This window comes from Pan troglodytes, chromosome 12 (assembly GCF_028858775.2).
Source record: "Pan troglodytes isolate AG18354 chromosome 12, NHGRI_mPanTro3-v2.0_pri, whole genome shotgun sequence".
Classification (NCBI taxonomy): domain Eukaryota; kingdom Metazoa; phylum Chordata; class Mammalia; order Primates; family Hominidae; genus Pan; species Pan troglodytes.
Genome location: NC_072410.2, coordinates 26,456,090 through 26,475,605, shown reverse-complemented (window position 1 = coordinate 26,475,605; position 19,516 = coordinate 26,456,090). Strand labels below are relative to the sequence as shown.

The following is a 19,516-nucleotide window of genomic DNA, read 5'->3' as shown; positions in this document are numbered from 1 at the left end:
ACTGCTTGAGCCCAGAAGTTTAAGACCAGCCTGGGCAACTTAGCCCATCTCTACAAAATTTTTTCAAAAATTAGGTGAGCATAGTGCTGCATGCCTTATAGGCCCAGCTACTCGGGAGGCCGAGGCCACAGGATTGTTTGAGCCCAAGAGGTTGAGGCTGCAGTGAGCCATAATCACACCAATGAAGAAGAGTTTGACAATCAAACCTCATGACTTCAATCCCAGCACTTTGGGAGGCTGAGGTGGGAAGACTGCTGGAGCCCAGGAGTTCCAGACCAACCTGGGCAATATAGCAAGACCCCATCTCAATCAAAAACAAAAACAAAAACTCATGGGCTTCCCTGCCCAAAGGCAGGGCTGTACACAGATGATCACTCTGTTCTGATTATGAATACACCTTAGAGTGAGCCAGCTTGCCCACAGCCTGCTACAAGGCTACAGTGAGGCCCACTGCCAGAGGCCTCCAGCTAGAGGTGCTGCTTGCCAGGCTGACAAGGTCCTGGTATGGCCAGCAGGACAGAGAGGAGAGAGAACTTATAACCACAGGCAGGGAGTCCATTTTTTGGACCGTGATGCAGGGCACAACATAGTCTCTGTCTGTCCTCTTCCTCCCTGCAGCTTCTCAGCTGTGATGAGTACACAATAGTCCATTCCCATGAAGGAAACACATAGTAAACACCAATCAGTGCCAGAAACAAAACAGATAATTAAGTGCTTATACAGATCTTAGAGAAGTCTAGTTGGTGTTCACTTTTCTTTTTAAATTCATTCCATCCAAAAATATTGCAGTATGGAACCCCAAAATAAAAAATGACTGTTTTAAAATCCTAACAATACCATTATCACACATTAAAAAGGTTAACAATTCCGTAATATCAACAACTATCCAGTCAGTGTTAAAATTTCCAATTGCCTCATAAACGTCAAAAAAATGGGTAGTTTGTTTCTAAGCATTAAAAAACGTCGGTTTCCAAAGCCTGAGGAGATTCTGATCCTGCCACCACAACAGTCACTGAATTAAGTCAACCTCCTCTCTAAACCAGCTAAGAAAACCAAAGCCCAGAAGGATAGGTGATTTGCCCAGGATCACACAGCTGGCTGAAAACAGATGACCTGACCCATAGTCCAGTGCTCTGTCTGGCAATCTGAACAGAGTATTAGAAGCTTCTGAATCAGCAAGAAGCCTTAATCTAATAACACCCCCTTGCTTGTTGGAAAAGAATCACCACCTGACTCCTCCTAGCAATTACATATCCACTTTATTTTATTTATTTATTTTATTTTTTTGAGACAGAGTCTGGCTCTGTTGCCCAGGCTGGAGTGCAATGGTACAATCTCAGCTCACTGCAACCTCCGCCTCCCAGGTTCAAGCAATTCTCCTGCCTCAGCCTCCCAAGTAGCTGGGATTACAGGTGCACGCCACCACATCCAGCTAATTTTTGTATTTTTAGTAGAGATGGGGTTTCACCATTTTGGTCAAGATAGTTTCGATCTCTTGACCTCGTGATCCACCCGCCTAGGTCTCTCAAAGTGCTGGGATTACAGGCGTGAACCACCATGCCCAGCCTACGTCCATTCTATTAAGATGAAAACTAATCTCATGTTAACATCATCAGTTAGAAGGCCAGACCTTGATCTTTATTCTGTGCTTCAACTGAGCCCCAGAAAAGGGGGATTCTCAATGACCTCTACTCTCTTCTCAATGGTAACTGGCTGGCCCAGGCCATGGCAAGCTGAGACGGATTACCTAACACAGGAGGAAGGGATCACGTGGCAGGATCTGTGTTCTAGTTGTCCATCAACATGGCATCAGCAAAGATGAAGACACCCTAAAAACAGGCCCAAATGGCTTTGTAGGTCACTTCTATCAACCCATCAAGGAACTATCATTTCTGTACTATAAAACTGTTTTAGAGTATGAGAGGGGAAAAGCACTTCCCATCTCATTCTACAAGGATTGAATTACCCCTTTTACATAACTAGACAAAGGAAAGCACACACACAGAAGTAAGGGGTGGCGGGGAAGAAAACTATGGGCCAAAGCCTGAGGAGATTAATATAGATGCCAAAATCCTAAGTAAAATAAAAGCAAATAGAATAGACATGCTTTTCTTTTGAAACGCTTAGCTTCTTTCTTTTTTCATTTCGTTCTTTTGATAGGGTCTTGTTGCCTTTGTATGTATAATAAAAAGAATAGGACACACTGAAAAAGCCACTGCATCTAGAATTCACACAGTTTGATATTAGGAAACCTATTAAAGTAACTCATCATTTTAACTGATTAGAAGGAAATGTTGGCCGGACATGATGGCTCACGCCTGTAATCCCAACACTTTGGGAGGCCAAGGTGGGTGGATCACTTGAGGTCAGGAGTTCAAGACAAGCCTGGACAACATGGTGAAACCCTGTCTCTACTAAAAATACAAAAATTAGCTGGGGGTGGTGGCATGAGCCTATAGTCCCAGCTACTCAGGAGGCTGAGGCAAGAGCATAGCTTGAACTTGGTAGGCAGAGGTTGCAGTGAGCTGAGATCGTGCCACTGCACTCCAGCCTGGGTGACAAGAGTGAGACTGTCTCAAAAAAAAAAAAAAAAAAAAGGAAATGTTTATCCTCATTCATTTCATGTGATTCTAAAAGAATAATGGAAAAAATTCAAAACTATCATGAGAAAGGAAAAGAATGAAGATTATCTTAGCAAACTAGAAACAGAATTGACACTCCCTTAACTTCAAGATCCATACTATCAACCCATAACAGAAGGCCAGCATAGGATAGACAAATTCAAAACTACAGAACAGGCCCATATGTGTTCAGTACTTTAGAATGTGACAGCAGTGGATTTTAGATGAGTGGAGGAATGATGAATGGACTCATCCTTACCTCACTTAACATACAAAAGTGAACTATAAGGAATTAAAGGAAACAAGCAAAAGCATTATAAGAAAACACAAAGAGAGAGTTTCAATATGGGATGACAGAAAAGTTCTGGAGATGGATGGTGGTGATGGCTGTACCACAATGTGAATGTGCTCAATGCTACTGAACTGTAAGCTTGAAACATGGCTAAAATGGTAAATTGTATGTTATATATGTTTTACCACAATTCAAATTTTAAAAACAAAAAGGATTACTTTTATATTCTTGTGATAGGGCTAGCTTTCTTAAGGCATAAAACTTTGGAGCTATAAAGGAAAATATCTGAAGATTTTACTATATGAAAAATTTAAATGGCTGTATGATCTAGAAATAAAAGTTAAAAGACTGACATTCAATGAATGCTTCAATAGAAAGAAAAAAAAATATGAGCCACTGACAGGAATAACATATATGTAATTTGTGTAACAGATAAAGATTTAACATCTGAATATACAAAGCCACTATAATTCAAAGAATATGACAAACATTTCATAAAAGACATAAAACTTCTTAAGTAATCAGGAAAATGCACATTAAAACAATTTCATTTTTCACCCAGATTAATAAAGTTAAAAATATTGATTTCCACAAAATATGAAACATATTTTCATCACTGTGGCTAGAATTGTAAAGTAGCAAAAACTTTTTGAAGGGCAGTTAGTGAGCAGCTGCCCAGATATTAGAGGTACACATCCTCTACTTATTCTCTGGCCTGGAGAAATGCTCCCAGAGGTACACAAGAATAAACAAGTGTTCACCAGAGCATTATTTAAAATATCAAAAACCAAAATAGAACCCAGCTATCTACCTAACAGAAGGTGGTGAAATACATCTTCATACATCTACTCAGTGAAATACTAGCCAGCCTCTGAAAAGACACAGACAGGGAAACATGTCACGACATGATTTATAAAAAAAGGCAAGTTACAAAACAGTCCATACTCTGTAATCCCATATTTGTACAAAATAAATAAAATAACATACTTTGTGTAGAAAAAAAAATCTGAATGGATCCATATCAGGCTATTAACAGTGAACATCATCTCTAGGAGTAGCATCATGGGAAACTTTCCCTTTCTAAATTAATTATTTCTATAATGTTTGAATTATTTAAAATAAGCATAATCATTTTTATAATTGAAAAAATAAGAAATAAGATAAAATTAAAACATTTCCATCCCTCTGCAAAAAAAGGTAGCTATGATCCCAACGAATGTCAGGTGTTGACCTCTGTGCAGTATTTTCCCTAAAGAGGAAGAGACAGAAGAGCTTTTAGAATGGCTCAGGAACTATCACTGCACCTCCAGTTCACAAGCAGGTTGACATGGTGGAAAGGACAGGGAGACACAGGAAGGCCTTGGCTGTATAGCGGATACTGAAGGAAAGCACACTCAGTACTAGACTCAAACTGTTTTTTGGCTTAACTTCTAATCTTTGAGTGGCTCCTCAGATTACCATTTTAAGATTAGAAATATTTGACTTGAAAAGGTCACAGTGGAAATTAGATCAGCTAAGAGAAACTAATCATGACTTCCTGGGTGAGACCTATAAAAACCTAGCTGTGCCCTAAAAAGACAGCAATAAATGCTAAGATATGGGAAGGCACAGTGCTAGAAAGCCAATGTCAAAGAAAGAGTATTATACTTGGGGGCTGAGGCGGGAGGACCACTTAAACCTTGGAGTTCAAGGCCAGCTTGGGCAACATAGTGAGATATCTCTGTCTCCATGTCCTTAAAAACAAAGAAAGGGCCAGGAGCGGTGGCTCACACCTGTAATCCCAGCACTTTCAGAGGCCGAGACAAGTAGATCACTTGAGGTCAGGAGTACAAGGCCAGCCTGGTCAACCCAGTGAAACCCTGTTGTAGCCGGGCATGGTGGCGGGCGCCTGTAATCCCAGTTACTTGGGAGGCTGAGGCAGGAGAATTGCTTGAACCGGGGAGGTGGAGGTTGCAGGGAGCCGAGTTCACACCCCTGCACTCCAGCTTGGGCGATAGAGCAAGACTCCATCTCAAAAAATAAAAATAAAAACAAAGAAAGAGCATTAGCCAAGTAGCCTCTACTCATAACCTCTGAAGGATGAAACCAAGGATGAGAAAAAAATGAAACGAAAGGAAAAGTAAACAAAAACATTAAATACTAGACACTGCTACCCACTTGAACATATGTAATCTTCACAATATCAAGGGAGGGATGTAGAAGAGGAAGCTCAAAGATGTCCATGATTCGCTCAATATTATAAAGCCACAAACTCCAGAATCCAGATTTGAATTTGAATCTGAATCTCGTCTGTCCAGTGCATGGGCAGCCCCTTCAATCAGCCAGTCAGCTGGTCTTAAACTTCCCAATAATGAAGCCCATGTCCTCAGTCCTTCCTGGCAGACTCACCTGTGAGCTGGAAGGCAGCACCTGGGAAGAGGACTCCTCGGATGGGGCTGCTCCTGAGCCCATAGGGCTCAGTGTAGTGATCCTGCTCGGCTGGCCACGAAGTGTCAGAGTAATGGTGGTGGGGACCTTCAAGCCTGAGATAAAGAGAGAGAAGCAGAATTTTTGAGTCACACTCTCCACCTTCTACTGAGGCTTTCCTTTCCTGGAGAGCTTCTCCCCCACATAACACAGTCCCTTGGCCTCCTCCCCAGCTGGGTCATCTATGCCCTATCAGTCAATCTGAAAGGCAACAGGAAACAGCCTGTGTTCTCTCAACCTCTCTGGGGGATGGGTCCACACAGCTGAATCCAAAGGTCAATGCCAGGACCCTGTGGGACTGGTTTCAACATCATACCTTGCCCACATGAGATGGGAAGGTCCTGGGGGAAAGATCCCAGATCTGGGAGTCCCCACAGTTCTCATGAGAGACTCACCTGATGCTTGGTTAGAGATCTGAGCCAGGCCAGGGAGGCTGCTTGCCAACTTAGCGAGGCCCCCATTGGTCAGCAGCTGGTGGATGGCTGTGGGCTTCCCACCAGGAGTGGCACCCAAGGAGGAGAGAGTGGTGGCCACAGGAATGGTACGGACAATGGTGCTGGTGCCCGTGGTGATGGCACCCAGGCTCTGCATGGGGGTGGGCAACTTCACACTGGTGGCCTGTGGGACACACAAGCCCAGGTGATCAGAAGCTGTCGCCCAACAGCAACGTTCGAGTTTGGAGGGCCCACAGCATATTATTAAAGGCTAACATGTATTGAGTGCCTACTACATGCAAGGTACTCTTCCAGGCATTTTGCATATATTATTTCATTCTTATAACAACTCTATGAGGGAGGTACTATTATTACCTCATTTTATAGACAAGGAAACAAAAACAGAGTGGTCAAGAAACTTGCCCAAGGTCACACAGTAAATGATAGACCTTAACTTTTGTAAGTTCCCTGCTATGTAGCTAGAAGGCTGTTTGTCCTTGATCCACTGACTCCAGACCTAGTTTCCCTGCCAAAACCAACTAAGCTGAGGAGGCCTCCTCCCTACACCTGCCCAGCCCAGCAGATGGCAGATGTGCACCTGTGGGGCTGGTCCTGGGGAGGGATTTGCTGGAAGGCCAGAGGTCTTGCTGCTGATATCCTGCAAGCTGAAGCTGAGGCCTTGGAGGAGGCTGCTGGCTGATGTGGCCCCTAAGAGAGGACATAGCAGGAATCAGTAGAGACTCAATCACTTGCACTATCCCGAGAGCAGCCACATCCATCCACCCTCACCACCAACTAAAACACCAGTGGTGCTTGCCCTTGGACACCCGTCCTCAGAGAGAAGGCAGGAAGCTCTCCCCAGCCAGGCACACACGCAATGGATGCCACACAGGAAAGGTACTGTGCCAGACACTGCCCCGGACTTGCTCTGCACCTGCTGCAAACCATCAGTCATACATTTTAGACCATTTTGAGAAATCCAAGTTTGTTCCTTTCTTTCCAGGGAAGAACTTTTTAAGCCAAAAGAATTATAAATATCCAACTTTCACTTCGCCTCACACAATCAAAGCAGTAAGGAAGTAGCCTCAAAGCAATAAGAAAGGTTCTCTTAAAGGAAAAGGGTTTCTTTTCTTTTCTTTTCTTTTTTTTTGAGACGGAGTTTCGCTCTTGTTGCCCAGGCTGGAGCGCAATGGCACAATCTCAGCTCACTGCAACCTCCACCTCCTGGGTTCAAGTGATTCTCCTGCTTCAGCCTACCAAGCAGCTGGGATTACAGGTGCCCACCACCACACCTGGCTAATTTTTTTTATTTTTAGTAGAAACGGGGTTTCACCATATTGGCCAGGCTGGTCTCAAACTCCTGACCTCAGGTGATCCACCCACCTCGGCCTCCCAAAGTGTTGGGATTACAGGTGTGAGTCACCATGCCTGGCCAGGAGAGGGTTTCTGCAATGCCTTGGCCCTGCTGGGCTCAGGCAACAGGCCTTTCAAAGTAGGGTTAGTGGGTAGGACAAAGTGAGAGACAAGCACAGACAGAAAAATGTCTCATTTTGCTAATGCCCAGTGTAGCACCATTTCCAGTTTTATTCAGTCAGACGTGCTTAAAACAGCAAAGTAAAACCACAGTCAGCTCTCAATTATCTGTGAGCTTCACAGCAGATTTGCAGATTCAAACAACCACGGATAGAAACCTGTGGATATAGAATTCCAACGGTATGACATAATTTCATATAAGGGACTTGAACATCCATGGATTTTGGTAGTGGTGAGGGTCCTAGAACCAATCTCCTGTGGATAAGAAAGGCTGACTATACATATATGTCCTATCGGCTATTTCTCCTTACAGTAGAGGATACAGCACCTGTAGACTGGAACATTTACTCACTTGCAGACCAGGACATTTACTCACTGCATTTATTCAAGGCCAAGGAATCCCTCTGCCCAAGCTAATTCCAGCTTCATGTCAAGCTCTATGATCACTCTAAGACCCAGAGGCCCATCCTATGGATTCAGCTCCAGGGATGCTTTCCCAGGACCACCCAGAAGCAGCAGACCAAAAATTCTATGTTGGAAGGGGAGAATGCTGGGCCACAAGATACCTGGGAGGGAGCTGCCAGGAGATGTGGCCACCAGGCGGCTCTGCAGTGTGTGCAAGGCACTGGGTGCAGTGCTGCTGGAGACCACTGAAGGGACTGGGCTGGCTGAGACTCCACCTTCAGAAGAACTGGACCTGGAGACAAAGGAAGGAGCTCTGTTATCCAAAGGTCACAGGACAGCAAGCCCTAGCAACACTGGCAGGGTACAGAGTGGGGCCCAGCAAGGCTTTCAGCAGCAGACATACACCAAAAACCTTCAGCTTCTTTGTCCCACTTTCTGTACCTGGCCTCTAGTCTTCTAAAAGTCCTTACTTACAGGACTTATAGCAAAAGCCAGGGGACGCTTTGGAGTCTTAAGTAAAAGTGAACTCTGGGTTGACTCAAAAGCAAGACAAAGATCCCAATCAGAAGTAAGTCACATTTCCAAAACTGACAAGAATCCAGAATCCATCATTTTCCAAAGCACTAAATAAACCAGAAACAGAGGGAAGGGAAAAAAGGAATAGACACAGATGGTCCAATAAACACTCACTTGGCTGTGGTGAGAAGTCCTGTGAGCTCCTTGGCCCCTGCTGAAGCCTGCCCCAGTGTCATGGTGATGGGCTTCCCACCTGCAGCTTCAAAACAGAAAACCCCAAGGCCCCTGGTCAGTCCTATTTGGCCTCTACGTTTCCAGGTTCCACAGCTTAGGCTAAATGCAAGATATTACGGACGAAAACTGGAAAATGAAAAAAGATGAACTATGCTAGAGTAGGGAGAGTTGGGGTTATTTTTTCCTTCTATTTTCTAAACTTCCTGAAATATTCTGTACCTTTAATTGAAGCAAACAAAAAAAGAACAAAATATAGGATGCTTTGAACGACGGCACAGCTTCCTCTCATATTCTGCCTGCCTGGTCCTCATTCAGATGGACTCATGCCAACTTTACCCACATGTACAGACTCATGTCTTCTTTGCTCCAGGCATCTCTCAAAATGAAGCAAAGGCTGACATGCTGATGAATGGCCACCAAAGGGCAATGCTGTGTACCTGAGAGAGCTCAGTTCTCATTTAACGTACCAAGAGAAACTCACCTTCTGGAGCACTTCCTTGGGAAGGAGCACAAGGCCCTCCAGCTGTGTCCCCTTGGGAGATAAGGGACACCTTGATCTTCGGTCGTTTGGAGGTCTTACTGCCAGGAAGGGGACTCGAGGGATGGTGTCGCTTCAGCTGAACCCTAAGATCCTCTTTCTCTCCTTCCTCTGGTGGTTCTGATGAAATGGGAACTAAGAGATGGAGCTGAGTTGAGATCCTCCACAATCCAAAAAATCCCAACAGACGCTCAGTCAATACCAGCACCAACACAGCCATGTGTAGAATGTAGAACACACAGCAGAACCACTCTACGTACAGGGCCACCCCTCAAAGGAGACTGCCCATGCTTCAGGACCACTTCACTCAGGCCCTGTCCATGGGGGACCCCACTTTGCCCTTCTTAGAGGATGGCACCCTTCTCATCCCTCATCCTGCACTGGAGTCGGAAGAGAAGCGGCCCTGAGTTGGTAGGAATTAAAAGACAGAAGACATCCTGACCCTGCCTAGCCAAGGCCAATGGCAACAACAACAAAAATAGAGGACTCAACAGAATGAGTAAAGAGTCCTTCTCAGACTCAAAAAATGTGATCATCTTCCTGTCTGAAGCCCTCCCCACATCATCACACAGTTGGAGACATTAAACATTCTATGAGAACTCATGGAGGAGCAGGTCATCCAGTCCTCTCTAAAAAGTAGAGTTTTCCAAAGGCTCTCAAGAGTCCCACCCTGCCCTAAGAGCCCACAGTTGAGGATCCACTTGCCAAATGGAGGCAATGAAGAGGAGTGTCACCAGGACTAAAAGCTGGCTATGAGTAGCTACTAGGAGAGAGAGTACCTCAACCAGGAAACCTCACAGCTCCTACCCAAAAGTAACAGGGCAACACTGGCCCATGTCACAACCTAGTCCCCAGGTCATGTGTACTAGTACAGACAAAGGCCATCTGTTCACACATGGGCTTCCACTTCCACTGAATCAAACAGGCTCATCATGTATACAGCCAAGCTTTTTGGACTCTTAGGTTATCTTTCAAGCTTCCTCAAAGATTCCCTCCTCTTTAAACCCAGAAGTCCACCCTAGTCCTCTTGTAGCACAGGGAAGCAAAGACTGGTGTGGGGAGGAAGGTAGCAGTCACATGAGGAGGGAGGAGGGGTCCTGGCATGAGGCAACAGTCAGGACATAACCAGCTAGAAGGATTGCTTAGGGGACAAATGCACTGGCTAAAATCAGAGTAGGAAGGAGGGTGTAGGGGAAAGGAGTTTCAGGTTCTATGCTGATATGTGGCTGGTAGGCTTGTAGCCACCAGATTAACACAGGACAGGAGGCAGGGAGAAAAACACACAAGGAAACTGAGACTCAGGCAATGCCACAGACATACAAAAAAGCAGCAGAGCCAAGACCATAGTGAAAGAAAGAACCACACTAAGAGACAAAAAAGAAAACACCATGAGAAGCAAACAAAAGAATGGAAAAAGGGCAAAGACTACAGAGTAAGCAAAAGGGGTCAGCAAAACAAAAGAATACAAAGAAAGAGAGAAAAGAACAGGAGGAAACCAAACTGAGGCAGATGAGAGGCAGAGATGGAAAATAAATAAGGGGTTGAGGAGCAGAATGTAGTGGACGAGCAGGCAAGAAAGAGTAATACTCACCAAAGAGACAGGAGGAGGTGCCAGGAGGAAGAGCTTTCCTCACCAGCATATTTTGTTTCAGAAAAGCAGCAAACTGTGCTGGAATGAATCAGAAAGAATTACAGAATCACAGCCAGCCAGAGAAGGGAGAAAAAGAGAGGGAATAAGAAAAAAGGTTGTAGAAAATGGCCAATAGGGGCTCCTTCTGAAATTACTGCATGGCAACCTGACTCTGCCACGGAGTCAGTCTGTAGAAGCATCTAAAACTGAATAGTACTATCTGCCTCATGGGGCCATGCCAAAACTCAACAAACTACAGCAATGCGAGTGCCATGAAGAAGGCATGGCACACAGCAAGGACTCCATATATGTTCGCTATTAGTATTCCCTGTTTGCCCATCAGCTCTGCTAAGCCAGTGTTCTAAAGCTGCTACTCTCCCCCATGACACCCTAGATCCCCATTTCAAACCCAGCTCACCAATCAGCCTTCCAAACTCCTTAAGATTCTCAACTAATCACCCTCTGCAGAAGCACAGCAGACCACCAGCTCTGTCTTCTTCAGAAGTGTAAAGACACACTGTCCACACGGGACTTGGCTCTGGCCACCACTCATGAAGATCCATGGCAGAGCATCCGCGCAGACCCTTGGGGCCTGGCCTCATTTCTCAACTCCTCCCATCCACTCACACTTCTACTCCTTGTTAGTACTACTCTTATAAGCAAACTCACAAGAGGTCTGGGTTTCGGTTCTGATCATTTGGCTCCACTAAAAGAAACACAGGGAAAGTAAACAGATGAGCCTCCTATCCCCTCCACGTCTGCCTGCCAGACAGCCAGCTCTGGCTGCTGCCTCTTCCCAGGCAACCCTATTCCTGAAAAGCTCAGGTGACATGCTCCTGGACACATCGTTAAACACCAATGCCCAAGAGGCCTTACCTCAAGGCCACCCAACTGGATCAATGTGGGGGAAGGGGGACAGAACCACTGTTTCTTCTTTCCCTACCCAATGAACTCTCCCTTTTCTATAGCTCCTTTCATAGCACTCGCAGCTCACCAAACTCTTACTTTCGACTATATGAATACTTCCCAGCTTCATCTGAAACCTGTATGCAGAGAACCCTGATAAACTTCACTGAAAGTCTCAGTGTGAGAATCTTAACGCTTCAAGGGTCAAACAAAGAAAGGGCATGATGCCAGGTGAGTTACCCTAGAATCTGATTAATAAAATCAATCACCCAATACATATGATTGGAGAGCCCCAACTGGAGGAGTGGCTGGCAAGCTAGAAAAAAGTTTAGGCCAATATACATGTTCATAAAGCCTAGCCTCCCCAGAACAGCAAGACAAAGCTATAACTAGTGATCACAAAGCCCCACTAACTCAGAGGCCTTGGCATTCATTTCAATAATTAATTTTGAATTTTGCCTGCACAGAAATGTGAGAAAGGGCGCCTCTCACATCCCCCTGAAAAAGCCATAGATATCAATACTGTGCAACTGCCATGTGACATGAACTACAGAAGACAGACCCAAGAGGAGCCACTGGCCAAGTGCCCATACCTTGAGCTTGTTTGTGGGTCAGCACAGCTTCTGTCCGCTGCACATGTCTCTTCAGCAGCTGAGAACTTCCAATCTGACTGGACTTCTGGGCAGAGGTCACCGTGGTCACTTTGGTCTTGGGACTGGAGGTGGGGCTGCTGGACACACTGGAGAGATCCTGAGTAAGGTGAGAAGGTCAAGAGATGAGACAATGTTACTAGGATCTGACCATGAGTCAGCATGTCCCTCTGGAATTCCCCTTGTAGGAACTCACAGGCCCATGGCACTAATAAGACAGAGGCATCCCCAGGAAATTAAGGAACCAACTCTGTGGTGCTGATTCCCCAGCAAAAGCGCTCCCTCCCTGCTCACACTACCTCTGAGCCTGAGGGTGAGGCGGGCAGCTTGGCAGCTGGGGAGGCAGGTCGACTGCCCCGCTCAGGGACTTCAAAGGCCAAGTCTCTGCGGGCCACATCGCGGGGCTTCTTCTTCTTCTCAGCATCCTGATCCCGAGGTTCAGAGCCCATGTGACCCTCAGCACGAGTGAGCACTCCAGTCAGAAAGTCCACAATCTCATCCTAGTGTAGAGAGGAGCCAACCAAGGCCTTTTAGTCCTCATCTGGAGAATGGGAACCTCTCATATACTTTCCAACTAAAACAGATTCTCCCTCAGCTCTGGCATCCGCATGTGCCAGTCCTTCCCCACTCAAACAAGGTCTGGCGCAAATCCCAGGCTTCTGAGCAACTGTGGTTCAAGAAGACCAGCAAGTGCCTCTGTCAGGGGGAGCTCTGGGGTGGTCACATTCCACCACTTTTCCAACACTCTCCCCCGTGATGCTTTGCTTACATTAATTCACCACTCTCATTTTTCTTTTCTTTGCTTATGGCTGAGACCTACCAGAGGCCCCAGTGGAGGCCTTAGAGCCAAAGAGACCACTACCAATAAGACCAAACCTAAAAGGCTACAGAAAGGCAAGCCTAGCTGAGAAAAGCACACAAAACAACTGTTTACCTGAATACATCTGTCCACCATGCTCTGAGTCAACCCTTCTGATTTCTTCTTTGCTTTGCTTATTCTAAGAAACAAAAAGGATGACATGTTTACTTCTTACACATTGCATGGCATCCTATGAAAATAAGAACGTATTTCTTTTCTGGGTTGTTTATTTTCTAGCCCCAGAAGGAGGGCCATGTTAGCCTTAGGCAGGTAATGCAACCTCTCCGAACCTGTTTCCATGTCTGCAAAATGGGGAATCATAACATCCCATTCATGGAGTTGTGGGGATTAAACAAAATAACATATGTAAAGAAACCAAGCACAGTGTCCAGGACAGTCCGCTCCAGAATTCCTATACCTATAGCTTAATAGATCAACTCTATCCAGAACTCAGGAGGCGGAGGTTGCAGTGAGCTGAGATTGCACCACTGCACTCCAGCATAGGCGACAGAGCCAGGTGCCACCTCAAAAAAAAAAAAAAAAAAAAAAAAAAAAAAAAAAAAAAAAGCTCAAGGTCGTGAAAGACAAAGATGGAGGAACTCTATCAAATTAAAGGAGACTGAGGAGACATGGCAACTAAATCCAAGTGTGATCCTGGGCTGGATGCTGGACCAGAAAAATGACATTAGGGAAACAACTGATGAAACATGAGTCTGTAAATTACAGTATCATGTAGATGTTAATTTCTTGATTTTGAGAATTACACTTTGGCTATGTAAGATGTTTAACATTTAGAAAATCAGGTGAAGGGTATATAGGAATTGTTTTGTACTAGTGTTATAACTTTTTATAAATCTGAAATTTCAAATATTAAAAAAGGTTTTTTTAATGCTGTCTTTTTTTAATTTTTTTTTTTTTGAGACAGAGTCTTGCTCTGTCACCCAGGCTGGAGTGCAGTGGCAGGATCTCGGCTCACTGCAAGCTCCGCCTTCTGGGTTCACACCATTCTCCTGCCTCAGCCTCCCGAGTAGCTGGGACTACAGGCACCCGACACCACGCCCGGCTAATTTTTTGTATTTTTAGTAGAGACGGGGTTTCACCGTGTTAGCCAGGATGGTCTCAATCTCCTGACCTCGTGATCCGCCTGCCTCAGCCTCCCAAAGTCCTGGGATTACAGGCGTGAGCCACCACGCCCGGCTAATGCTGTCTTTTAACTGAACCAGACTGGTCTGTAGTTACATTGCCAGCTTACAGGCTTATCTCTAACACTGTAACACAGCTCTCTTGCAGCTCTGGGAGAATCCACCCACCTGAGATTGTCATCAGCTCCCCCAACCACCACCAAGCTGTTCTCAGCTCGAATCTTCTCCCGGAAGTCCTCCATGGCTTCAGGGTGACATTGAAGGGAATTCTGACCAATGACAAAGAGGACTGGAGTCTTCATATCCAAGAGGGGATCATCTACATCCTAAAACAGGTATAGGTTTTAGAATCGGCTTCTTCATATTCACAAAGCACTGACCCGGAAACTCCACTAAGGAGGATCAGCCGTGCAACTGAAGTCAGCCTCAGCATCAGCTTGGACAAGGCAGGCACACTCGCGCTCCCATTGCCAACGACCCAGCACTCAGTTTTATCACATTCTTACCCCTCTGGGGCCATCCACAGTAAGCAGAGGAAACCCAAGGCAGACAACTGCAGTGACATACTCCATTACTGACACCTGTAAATAACAGAACAGTTTGTCTAAACGTCAACTGAGTTCATGGCACCTCAGCCTACCCAGAATCCAGGAGTGGTCCAGACCCACCAGACAGTCTCACCTCTTCCTCTCCTGTCCTAATATCCGGGTGCATCTTCTGCCACAATGGCAGCAGTAAGAGCACAAGACACAAGGTATGTCATTCCATAAGCAGCTACTACCTAGAGAACTGGGGCCCCAAGAGGACCCCAGCAGGTGGCTGAACCATAGGATAGAAGGTTCAGTATTCCTACCCTGTCAACCCCCTCAACTAGAGCCCTCCTGCTCCATTTTTCTCCACAAATAGTAAATATAGTCAAGAGAACACAATGTTGCCATTAACCCTTAAGTGAAAAAAAATTCTCTCTATTGAACTTAATGGATAGCTACCAGACAGCCTAGATTTCTTGGAGCAAACTGCTAAGGCCTAACACCTTGGGAGCAGGGACTATGGGGACCTTCTTCCTCTCACAGCTATCACACTTGATTGGACTGCATGAAGCAAAATTAAGGGTTTGGACATGAGGGACACTTACACAAACTGACAGACATACAAATATATGTAAAATACGAAAAGATTCCTTGATGTCTTGGAAAAAGACTGAAATGAACACAGCATCAAATTCCAGAGCTATTAATATTTGCCAGCTACAATTACTGTTGTTTTTTAGGTGGGAGAACAGTATGGTACTTATGTTTAGAGAAAAAAAGGGATCTTTTTTTTTTTTTCCACAGATATATACCCGTGTGTGTGTGTGTGTGTGTGTGTGTGTGTGTGTGTGTGTGTGTGAAAACGCTATTATATTTGGGATTTTCTTCAAAACAATCTAGGGGAGAAAGAAAATGAGCAGGGTGAGATGAAACAAGCCCAGCCAAGAGTTGATCACTGGTAAAGCTGGGTGAGGATCCGGGGGTTTATTATACTACACCTGCTTTTGTTTCTGCTTAAAGTTTTCCAAAATAAATTAAAAATTGTTTTAATAAAATTTGTCTTCTACAGTTTAAAATGCAATTATATAGGTAAAGTATCTAGCGCAGAGCCTGACACACAGTAAAGGACTCAATGGTAGCTATCATTAGTGGTATTCCATCCCAGGACAACCTCCAAATAAGATAGAAATTACTTACATGACAGGCCACCAAAGCTCCTGTGTTCCAGCCAATCAAGATAATGGGTTTGTGTGGGAAATGGCTGTGAATCTTCATGGGAAGAGAAAGAAGACAGTAAGACAGGAGGCCAAAGATAGGTGCAGAACAACCCCAGAATGCCGGGTATGCCACAATGTACTGAAATACGGGCATTCTCACCTCCAGCACTTTGCTTCTCACTGCCCCAATCATATGCTCGAGACACTGTAGAACTCCTACCCCACTCCCATTGTTCAGCAGATGGGTGGCTACAGGGATGACCTGAAGGAAAGAAGTAGCCCCCACACCAGCAGAGGTAAGTTTCAAATCTTTCAATTCTGTTTAACCTACCCTAAACCCAAAACCTTGGAATTCCACATGAAAGAAGGGTTAGAGGAGGCTCCACATTCAAGTTACCCATTTTGACCTCCTCCCACATATTCTTCTCCTCAATCCTCCAAGACTATATTCCCTGCCAGGAAGGAGTTCCTCTTGCCCCCACACATACCTTGCCCAAACAGGACAGCTGAGATTGCCAGAAGCGGTGGCGGCGTGAAGTGGGAAACACAGAGCTGGAGGGACCAGAGGAGGCGATGAGAATCAGCGGAGAGCCAGGGAGTTTGCTCTAAAGAGGAAGAATCCCACCCAAAAACCAGTGAGTGAGAAGTGTCCTTTCATGAAATTCCAAGTATCCCAATAACTTTCTCATCCCAACCAATGCTCCTTTGCTTGTGAAATTATGTTAAGCACTATGTAAAATAAATTATTAATAATAGTTAAAGAAGCTGGCCAGTCATGCTGGCTCACACCTGCAATCCCAGCACTTTGGGAGGCCGAGGCAAGTGGATCACCTGAGATTAGGAGTTTGAGACCAGCCTGGCCAACATGGTGAAATCCTGTCACTACTGAAAACACAAAAATTAGCTGGGCATGGTGGTGCATGCCTGTAATCTCAGCTACTCAGGAGTCTGAGGCAGGAGAATTGCCTGAACCCAGGAGGTGGAGGTTGCAGTAAGCTGAGATCGTGCCACTGCACTCTAGCCTGGGTAACAGAGCAAGATTCTGTCTCAAATAATAATAATAATAATAAATAGTTAAAGAAGCCATTTATCCTCCTGCCAAGGTTCTAAGGCTTGAGTCTAAAATTTTTATGTACCATTGTTAAGTCCTGAGCCATCCAACTTACTGGTTTGTTATGAGAAAGCACACCCACAGCAGGGTCCCAGGGCCTCTTCAGTAGGAGAGACAAGGCCTCAGCTCCTGCAGCCCCAGTCTTTGTGTTGGATGACACAAGCATCCGGTCAATCAAGGTTGGGATCTACAAAGAAGAAACAGCAAAGATGACTCCAGTGTAAAGCAGGAGACCTTCCACCACCAGCAATCAAGCAGAAGAACAGAGCCCCACTATAAGCCATAGACAGACTTCAACTAAGCCTCTGAAAACCTCCTAAGGATCAAGAATATATATAAATAAGCGGGTGAAAAGTATGCTCCCACCATGAAAAGTGAATGTGTACAATCCTTTGGAAAGCAGTCTGGATATGCAGCAAGGGACTTAAATGTATTCCCATCCCTTTTCCAAATGTTTCTACTTCTGAGAACCTTTCCAAAGAAAACGTATCAGAAACAAACACACACACAAAAGGATGGGGACAGTTATGCACAGAGACAAATTAACTATGAATAATAAAGTAAAAACAATTTAATATATATGTGCATATGTAAGGGAGTAGTTTAGTCAACTATCTACCTAATTGGATATTAAAGATTATTTTCGAATATTTACAAGAATTTATTTATTTATTGAGACAAAGTCTCGCTCTGTCGCCCAGGCTAGAGTGCAGTGGCCTGATCTTGGCTCACTGCCACCTCTGCCTCCCGGGTTCAAGCGATTTCTTGTTTCTCAGCCTCCCAAGTAGCTGAGATTACAGGCGTGCACCACCATACCCAGCTAATTTTTTGTATTTCTAGTAGAGATGGAGTTTCACCATATTGGTCAGGATGGTCTTGAACTCCTGACCTCAAATGATCCACCCGCCTCAGCCTCCCAAAGTGCTGGGATTAAAGGCATCAGCCACTGCACCCAGCTTTCAAATATTTACAAGGATATATAATAACATACAGAAATAATTTTGCTAAAATGTTACAGGTAAAATAGAAAATATAAAGATTATCTCTACTCAAAGCTGGGCTCAGCGGCTCATGCCTGTAATCCCAGCACTTTGAGAAGCCAAGGTGGGCAGATCACTTGAGGTCAGGAGTTCGAGATAAGCCTGGCCAACATGGTGAAACTCTGTCTCCACTAAAAATACAAAAATTAGCCAGGTGTGGTGGCGCACACCAGTAATCCCAGCTACTTGGGAAGCTGAGGTCCGAGAATCACCTGAACCCGGGAGGTGGAGGTTGTGGTGAGCCGAGGTCACGACACTGCACTCCAGCCTAGGCAACAGAGTGAGACTCTTCTCAGAAAAAAGAAAAAAAAAAAAAGAAAGACAGAAAAAAAGAAAAAAATGATCTCTACTCCCCTAATGCTAAATGACAAGTTAATGGGTGCAGCACACCAACATGGCACACGTATACATATGTAACAAACCTGCACGTTGTGCACATGTACCCTAAAACTTAAAGTATAATAATAAAATTTAAAAAATAAAAAAAAGATACATTAAGTGGGATAAAACAGATTTCTAAACAATGAATATAATAGAATCATATTTTAAAGAAAATATGCTGCAGGCCTGTAGTCCCAGCTACTCAGGAGGCTGAGACACGAGAATCACTTGAACCCAGGAGGCAGAGGTTGCAGTGAGCCAAGAGTGTGCCACCGCACTCCAGCCTGGGAAACAGAGGGAGACTGTCTCAAAAAAAAAAAAAAAAAGACAAAATGTTAATAATGATCTCTATGGAGTTTATGGGTGACTTTTTCCTTTACAGATTTCTACGTTCCCTAAATTTCCTCAATGAGTATCAGTTGATTTTATAATATTTTTAAATCTCCATTTTCTTCTAGAGTACTGCCTTCAAGCTGTGGTGTACTAAATAAATCTGTTATTATGTACAAAAATATATATCCTGCTATACTATATACAGTGTACTTTATCTCATGTCTGTTTTTTACTATCTACCAGAAATGTGACATTACAGATGTGCAAATATAGGTTTCAGACATGTTGATGCTTACACTGAGAAGAAATATCTGCGAATTCCATGCTACCCACAAAAGGTCAAAATGACCTAGGGGAAAGGAAAAATGTTTAAATATTAGAGGCAGTTTTCAGAGAAAGAAAAAGGTTTTGAAAAATTGGAGAATAAAAAGTACTACGGTTTGATGCAAGTTGTAAAACTCCAAAAATAGCAGAAGATAAGTTGCTCTTAATTTAAAAACAGAGACACTAAAAGGATTTCTGTATGAGAAATTAGAGAATTATAACCATTAGACTTTCTCAGTTTAACTCAGGAAACAAATATTCGTGCAACTGCTTTTACAAGGTACCAGGCTAGTACTGCAGAGGAATTTAATCTACAAGAGGTAAGGAAGACAAACACACAAATAATGGTGGGGG

At 44.5% G+C, this 19,516-nt stretch overlaps 1 protein-coding gene across 50 annotated transcripts in view; it reads right to left on the bottom strand.

Moving 5' to 3' along the window:
• KANSL3 (KAT8 regulatory NSL complex subunit 3) overlaps nucleotides 1–19,516 on the bottom strand; it is a 76,121-nt gene that overhangs the window by 34,082 nt on the left and 22,523 nt on the right. For 8 of the 50 annotated variants that reach the window (XM_016948985.4, XM_024354528.3, XM_063789588.1 and 5 more), the window contains 16 exons: nucleotides 17,140–17,271; nucleotides 16,462–16,578; nucleotides 16,134–16,235; nucleotides 15,954–16,025; nucleotides 14,733–14,807; nucleotides 14,395–14,552; nucleotides 13,160–13,223; nucleotides 12,525–12,725; nucleotides 12,169–12,325; nucleotides 10,631–10,708; nucleotides 8,983–9,174; nucleotides 8,442–8,526; nucleotides 7,913–8,043; nucleotides 6,412–6,521; nucleotides 5,775–5,997; nucleotides 5,302–5,435 (listed from right to left, as the gene is read on the bottom strand). In XM_016948985.4, coding sequence (XP_016804474.1) covers nucleotides 5,302–5,435; nucleotides 5,775–5,997; nucleotides 6,412–6,521; nucleotides 7,913–8,043; nucleotides 8,442–8,526; nucleotides 8,983–9,174; nucleotides 10,631–10,708; nucleotides 12,169–12,325; nucleotides 12,525–12,725; nucleotides 13,160–13,223; nucleotides 14,395–14,552; nucleotides 14,733–14,807; nucleotides 15,954–16,025; nucleotides 16,134–16,235; nucleotides 16,462–16,578; nucleotides 17,140–17,271 — 2,031 coding nt within the window. Of the gene's footprint in view, nucleotides 1–1,618; nucleotides 1,830–3,310; nucleotides 4,163–5,301; nucleotides 5,436–5,774; nucleotides 5,998–6,411; nucleotides 6,522–7,912; nucleotides 8,044–8,441; nucleotides 8,527–8,982; nucleotides 9,175–10,630; nucleotides 10,709–12,168; nucleotides 12,326–12,524; nucleotides 12,726–13,159; nucleotides 13,224–14,394; nucleotides 14,553–14,732; nucleotides 14,808–15,953; nucleotides 16,026–16,133; nucleotides 16,236–16,461; nucleotides 16,579–17,139; nucleotides 17,272–19,134; nucleotides 19,188–19,516 lie in introns of those variants that run through there. The other 42 variants (XM_054678624.2, XM_001150109.7, XM_063789595.1 and 39 more) reach the window with 29 other exon arrangements.